The sequence below is a fragment of the Notolepis coatsorum genome, assembly GCF_963971535.1.
Source record: "Notolepis coatsorum genome assembly, contig: SUPER_15_unloc_1, whole genome shotgun sequence".
NCBI classification, from domain to species: domain Eukaryota; kingdom Metazoa; phylum Chordata; class Actinopteri; order Aulopiformes; family Paralepididae; genus Notolepis; species Notolepis coatsorum.
In genome coordinates this window covers 2,862,312-2,869,895 of record NW_028174866.1, presented here as the reverse complement: position 1 = coordinate 2,869,895, position 7,584 = coordinate 2,862,312, and the positions used below count along the sequence as shown (strand labels likewise).

The window sequence follows — 7,584 nt, the reverse complement described above, 5'->3', positions numbered from 1 at the left end:
CGAGGAGTGAAGCTTGGAGAATGATGTTTACTGTAGAATCCAGTGCAATACAAGGAAAAATACAGAAACTTAATAACAAACTTCACAATACAAAACAACAAACACTAAGACTTACTAGAGGGAGAACGGTGCGACACGACGTGGAGGAACAGGGGGTAACTGGAGGAATGTCGCCACGCAGAAGGGAGGACAGACAGAACCCTATATACCTCAACTAATTAACAATTAAGAACACCTGGCCAACACAGAATCACAAACAACCCCTAGACAATAAGCAAAGAACAAATAAACACAACTAAACACAAAGACAACTCCTAACAACCCAACACAGTGCATGACATCACACCAGGGAAGGGAAAGACAATGACAGCACACACCAGGACACCACATTGATTACACAATTAATTATTGTTAATACAGTGGTCAAGATATTTGTCATTGTAGCGTGCACCAATTGTTTGTGACCACTAGAGGGTGGTAGGGCGCCAATATCAGGCCGAGGGCCAATGTCAGATGTAGGGCATTGCCCAAAGTTAGGTGGAGGGTACTGCCCACTGTCAGTTGGAGAGCACTGCTCAAAGTTACCATCCTGACCCGTCCAACCATGACCGGGCCTAGGATCCTGACACCCTCCCACGAATGTGGCGAATATCCAAGTTATACGCCTGGAGGAACAAACTCCATCGCATCAAACGATGGTTCGAATTCACCATGCTGCGAAGAAAAACCAAAGGGTTATGGTCTGTATACACAACAAGGGGCAAACTGGAGGATCCAACGTAAACATAAAAATGGTTCAAGGCAAGAACCGGGTCGGCCCCTGTCGAACACGACCACCGATACCGATCTGTCAAAATTATACTGCAAACCAAACTCAACCTGAGAACTGCGCTTAACAGAACAGAACACAGCACAACAAAACCATAAATCACTGATACCACCACTGCACCCATATCCATCCCACCTGGCACTGGCAGTTCAGGATACTGCACACCGTGAACATCCAGAGTAGGCTGTACCGCCTCAGGTACAGCCCCAGTGTACCGGGAACCTGGCCGTACGACAGTCACAATAACGTCTGGAACACCATCTAAAATGGCGTCACCCAAAATAACTTTGTCCTGATCAAAATCAAAATGGCTGCCACTCAACAGACCAGGTCGCGAAGGCGGCTCCTGCTCCACAGGACACAGGTAACTAGGTTGACCATCACACCTAGTGCATGGCAGAGAATCAGTGTGGACATGTGGATCAATGTCAGAATCATCAACTGACATACTGGGACCATCCCTGCCCACAAGTGAAACATTAGGGACAATAGAGCTATTGTGGGAAGGCTGGCAGCCTAAATCAAGCTTAGTAGCCCCTCCAACTAGAACGGTGTCACATAAAAAAACAGCACCTCTCATAGCATCCTTCCCACACTCCTCCTCCAATTCGTTCGTGGCCTCAGCCATCGTACAGGCTGGGAAGACCTCGAGACACTGCGCTGCCATATCATCTCCTGTCACATGCTTCTCCGGCACGCCTGTCAACTCTGGTTTCACCACCGGGCCTAACACAAAACCACAATCAAGAGAATCATTATGCAGAGGTACATCCACAGTGTGCTTTCCAAAATTCTCAACAGGTGCACCTTTTAATTCAACAAAGAATGTGTCACTAAGTGTAATGTCCCAAGTCGAAGTATCAACAACATCACTTTTGTCCTTTGACATTTCTCGTGCCACAGCACACACAGGAAACACTCCTGGATGTTTCTGTGCCAGCTCATTAGAGACCTCAGAAACCACAGGAATGGGAGTTACAACCGGAGTAGCCAACACTTTGTCACCAGCCAAATCATTCCCTAGAATGAAGGACACCCCCTTTATGGGAATGTGAGAACATACCCCCACAACAACATTGCCTGATACTAAGGGAGAATTGAGCGTGACCTCATGAAAAGGTGCATCCACAAATCCACCCCCAAATCCCCGAACAACGACATCGGAATGCAAAGAAGAGTTTTCTGAAAACGGCAAAACCCCCTGCAGAATGAGGGACTGAAAAGCACCTGGTCTCTCCAAATTGTTATAGCCTGTTTGGACTCTAGTGCATTAGTCAGGGAAACAAATCCATTCATCATAAACCTCGAGGAACCCTCGAGCTCTTTGTCCACACGTTTGATACCTTCCCCATCCCCATCTAACGTTGGCATAGGCGTCCTGCATATGGTTTCTACCAGAGCCACGGTTCTGACATTTTTCTGCTCAAGCACCGGGCATCCAGCAACGATATGACCAGGTTCCTTACAGTAAAAACAGATAATCCCTTCTGGGAATGCACCAGCAGAACCACCCCGCCTAGGAGGTGAAGTTAATTGACCAGCAGACACCGGTTTTGGGAAACGGCCCCCCTGAACAGGACGCCTATCCCCGGACTCAACACGGTAGTCCTCCAAAAACACAGACTTGTGTGTCAACACAAACTCATCGGCGAAGACAGCGGCGTCGCTTATCTTCGATACCCCACGCTCATTTAGATGTGTGGAAACGGTATCAGGAACACATCTTTTAAATTCCTCTAGGAGAATCAACTGCCTAAGCTGCTCTCTTGACTCTGCCTTCTGAGAAGTGCACCACCTGTCAAACAGGTTCTCCTTCTCCCTTCCAAACTCAACATAAGACTGCCTCTCGGACCTACGATAACCTCTAAAACGCTGACGATAGGCCTCGGGGACCAACTCATAAGCCCTCAATATGGAAGCTTTAACAAGTTCATAATCAGCGCTTTGTTCAAGGGACAGAGCAGTGTAGGCTTCTTGTGCCCTACCAACCAAAACACATTGCAGCAGCAGTGTCCAGGCGGTATCAGGCCACTTCAATGTGGTTGCCACCCGTTCAAAAAGGGGAAAATATCTTTCCACGTCTTTCTCAAAAAACGGAGGCACCATCCTAATATTCCTGCCTACATCAAAACCGGAACGTGACTCTGGATGCAGAACACCCGCCTGTAAGGCAGCATGCTTATACTCAAGCTCCTTCTGCGCACGCTCGTGCTCCAGCAACATTTGTCTCTCCTTAAACTCACGCTCCTCTTTCCTCTCTCTCTCCTTAAGCTCACGCTCCTCTTTCCTCTCCTCACGCTCTCGCTCTAGCTGCCTTTCTTTAAACTCCAAATCCCTAATCCTCCACTCACCCTCTACACCAGGTAATAGCGGAGACACGTCAGACAAAGGAGGCTCCTCCACCCTCTCCTCAAGCACCTGTTCCCTAATGAGCAAAACCCTCAAAGCACCCAAGGCAGATGGTTTCAAACGTTTCTCACTGGGAGTAAGCTCGACCTTGTAGTGCACAGCAAGCTCGAGCAGTTGTTCTTTGGAAAATTTGTCTAATAAGTCATGAGACGGGCGATCAACAAAGTCCCTGATGGAAGCCATTGTCACTGAACTAGACACCCCAAGCTACACACCCAACCTCACAGACACGAAGAACCACTAACGAACCACGAAGACCCCCCCAACGAACCACTGAAGAACAACGAAGAACCACTGAAGAACCATGAATAATGCTAATTGCCAACAATAACAACCAGAAGGGAACGCGGTGGAAATGTGAGCTCTACGGAGCGCACCTTTCCAGGTTGCACAAACAAAACAAAATTTTTTTAAAAAAAAACACCCACCCTAAATAGACGTGTCATACACGCAGGGTGTTAGGTGCTACCAGGTATGCTCACCAAACACTTAAACAAACAAAATAAATCCAACAAAATATTCCAAACAGGTGCGCCTTCTAACCTGATGTGACCACATATGCTTCTACGTCTAAACTGCAGAAAACCCCGGCCTACCACATGTCTACCCTAAGAAACACTAAATCAAGCCCTACCACACTACCTGTGTTTCCTGGCCGCCCTAACCTACCTACCCTTAAACTAATGCCCTGTAGACCTAACTTTCTTCAACCACACCTGCTACCAGTCAAAGATCATATACAATCATTTCATTGACCGCCCCAGGAGTACGCGGTGCACCGGACGCTAACCAACAACCAGAAAATAATATCCCTATCTACATGTGGTGCCTACTAAACTATATATTTTAACAGCATAAGTAGTCACATCAAATTACAAACAAATACGGCATACTCACCTGTTTGATGAAAATGGCTCAGCCCCCACGTTACACCATGTGTAACGAACACCACCCAAACCATAATATGATGACACCCCGTGCAACACAAAAAAAAATCACCAAACAAAGTTCTAGGGGTAAAAGATCCCGGACGAGCGCCCAATTGTTACGACCCTGGCTCATGGGTACGCAACCTATGTGTAATCAACACCAAACCCCTGTGCTCTAACTCAAAAATGCTACTAAACCAAGGAACTACTAATATAACTATAAACTAAGGTACTGGTAACCCCACGGACAAGGACTGTAAGAACCTGACAGCTCTTTCACTAGGCACAGACAGTGCATGTGTGTTACTGGGTCTGCCTTTGAAGCTCCCCAGCAGGTAACCAATCAGCACTAATTGGCTAATTGGCAGCCCTCACCTGCCTGCCGTGGTGACACAGGAGTGACCAGCCTCTAGTACATAACAGTATCCAAAAGAATATTTTTTAAAGCCAACCTTCTATTGCAGTTTACTTGCAAGGTTATCTAAATTTCTCATCAAGCCAGATGCCAAGATATTTATATCACCAATGACCTTCTCATTGCCACTGACTCTGGTCACATCAGCCTCCTCATCCACCAGGATCTGTCTGCGACCTTTGACACAGTCTCCCACTCCATTCTCCTCAACCGCCTCTCTGACCATCTGGGTGTCACTGGGATATCTCTCACCTGGTTTGAGTCCTACCTCACTGACAGAAAACAGTCCATCTCTGGCCCTGTTTAGACGGAAACGCTAGCAGGTGAATCCGCAAAAATATTTTTTCGGATGTGCCTTTCGTTTATACGGAAACGGCGTTTTTACGGGGTGAAACCGCAAAAAAGTGAGACTACCTTCCAGGGTGGAATTCCTAGAAACGATAAACCTTTGCGCTCTCGTCGCGCATACTGCTTACATCACAGGCATGCGCCAGTAGCCTAGAAGCTTAAACAAAGCATGTCTGATTCTATCCATGGCGATCACCTGAAGGCTACATTGGCAGTACTTTTAAATACACAAGAATCTGTCCCGCGGCGTGACTGGACCCACTGTCTGTGAGTGACTCTGCTTTGGTCCAATCACATTCCCCACCCACAGTCTGCGAATCAAAAGTGAATTAAAAGTGAGACCGTAAGACAACTTTTGCGGTTTCTGTTCAGACTCTCTACGTCTAAACGTAGCCTCTGTCGTGTAATGTGTTCCTATACCTCAATGAGCCAGTCAGACAGTAGGTACCTTTGGTTATAGCTTTTACTGTACGTCAGTGTATCACAATACAACATGCCGTGAGCATACACAATTGCACTCTGAACTCTACTCAAGTCCCGCCCACTCCCTTAGGCTATTGGCTTACACCACATCTCCCTTTTTGAACTGTTAGAATAACATTAACATTTCCCAGTTCCACATGAACATCACCACTTACAGAATAAATGTGTTTATGAAACTGGTTAAACAATGCACTCTTTACGTGTACATTAGAACATCAAACAATGCACTCTTTATGTGTACATTAGAACATCAAACAATGCACTCTTTACGTGTACATTAAAACATCAAACAATGTTCCTCTTACAGATCTAGTCTATGAGGTCTGACTATACCTCTCTGCCTGACCTTGTTCTGACCGTGTCAGGGGAGACCCGAGGTGAGTCCATACCAGACAGTACTGGTTGAGGAGAACCAGGCACAACAGGAATGTCCTCCTGTGGTGTATGACTGTGTCGGGCTTCGCGTCTCTGTTCAGGCATAGGCACTAGGTGATGACGGTTTCGTCTGATTGTGCCATGTGGCCCGCTGACAAGGTAGGACCATGGTGTGTGATGTGCGGCTGTCACTGTGCCTGGTGACTTCATATCGGTGACCCACACCGGATCTCCTGGTGACAGCGTTGTGAGATTCTTCACCCTGTGTCTCTGGTCGAAGTGCTTCGAATCCATCCACCTCTTCTCTCTTTCCCTTTGTTGAAGTCTCCCTAGATCGGGAAGTGCCGGCTCCAACACCGCTGGGAAGGTAGGCACTGTTGTGCGCAGACGGCGTCCCATGAGCAGCTGCGCTGGGCTGAAACCATAACTCAAAGGCGTCGCCCTGTATGCGAGCATGGCTAGATATGGATCTGATGATTTCTTCAGCAGGTTTTTAATCGTTTTAACTGCTCGTTCCGATTCGCCATTCGATTGGGGAAACCTCGGACTGCTGGTTGTGTGCACAAAGCCATAATGTGCAGCGAAGGCTTGCATGTCCTGTCCCGAAAACTGGGGCCCGTTGTCGGATAGCAAAGTCTCTGGAATTCCATTCCGAGCAAACATCGCTTTGAGGTGAACTATGACATCTGATGATCTTGTTGGGCCTAGTTTGGCTATCTCCACAGACCTGGAGTAGTAGTCAACCACGAGCAGATAGTTGCTACCGTTCAGGGAGAACAGGTCTGCCCCCAGCTTCTGCCAGGGCCTGTCGGGGAGTGTAGTTGGCATGAGTGGCTCATGCGTGTTCACCCGCTCTTCGAGACACGCTCTACAGTTCAGAACTAGCTCCTCTATCTGACTGCTCAACCCTGGCCACCACACAGCCTGCCTCGCCCGGTCTCTTGACCACCCCCTGGTGGCCCTCGTGTATCTTTTCCAATACACTGTTCCTCATTGTGGAGGGGATCACCAATCTCGTGCCTCTCAGTAGCAGTCCATCATGCACACTCAGGACGGCTCGCTCCGTCCAGCCGGCCCTTCCAGTCTGCTGCGGTCTGGCCACCCCTGCACGCAGTATTGCATGACCTGTGTGCACACGCTGTCGTTGCCCAGCTGTTCCCTGAGATCATGTAAGTAGCTGCTACTTGCTGGTAGGTTATCCATGATGGAGTCGATGTAGATATTGGTGTCCTCCATCAGCTCTTTGTCCCGTCCTGTGCCGCCATCCCCCAGAGGCGTACGCGACAGGGTGTCGGCTGTAGTGAGACACTTCCCCGCGACGTGAGTGATGAAGTACGAGTATCTCATGAGACGCATCCGGAAACGCTGTATCCGTGGTGGGAGAGCGTCGAGCGCCTGTCCCCCTAGCAGGCTCACCAGTGGCTTATGGTCTGTCTCCAACTCTAAACGCAGACCCAGGATAAAGTCATTGAACTTCTCACACGCCCAGGTCAGGGCCAGAGCCTCCTTTTCAACCTGGGCGTACCGCTGCTCTGTGGGTGTGAGAGACCTGGAGGCATATGCTACAGGTGCCCAGACGTCATTGTTTCTCTGTAGCATGACCGCTCCCAATCCGTATGACGAGGCACCTGCCGAAATCTTCAGGTCACGATTAGGATCATACAGCGGGAGAACAGGTGTAGATGAGAGCTCCTGTTTGAGGTTGTCGAATGCCTTTTGCTGTTCATGTCCTCAGACCCACAGGTTCTTCATAGACAGCAAGTCTCTCAGCGGCTTGTCCTTCTCCGCCAGATTAG

General features: G+C 48.5%; 1 protein-coding gene across 1 annotated transcript in view; it reads right to left on the bottom strand.

Annotated features, from left to right (window-relative positions):
• syt1a (synaptotagmin Ia) overlaps window positions 1–6,782 on the bottom strand; it is a gene marked incomplete at both ends in the record, with an annotated part of 123,613 nt that extends 116,831 nt beyond the window's left edge. The window contains 3 exons of the mRNA XM_084338447.1: window positions 4,716–4,881; window positions 6,516–6,593; window positions 6,688–6,782. Of these exons, the coding sequence (XP_084194573.1) occupies window positions 4,716–4,881; window positions 6,516–6,593; window positions 6,688–6,782 (339 nt within the window). The remainder of the gene's footprint in view (window positions 1–4,715; window positions 4,882–6,515; window positions 6,594–6,687) is intronic.
• Between the last annotated feature and the right edge of the window lie 802 nt (window positions 6,783–7,584).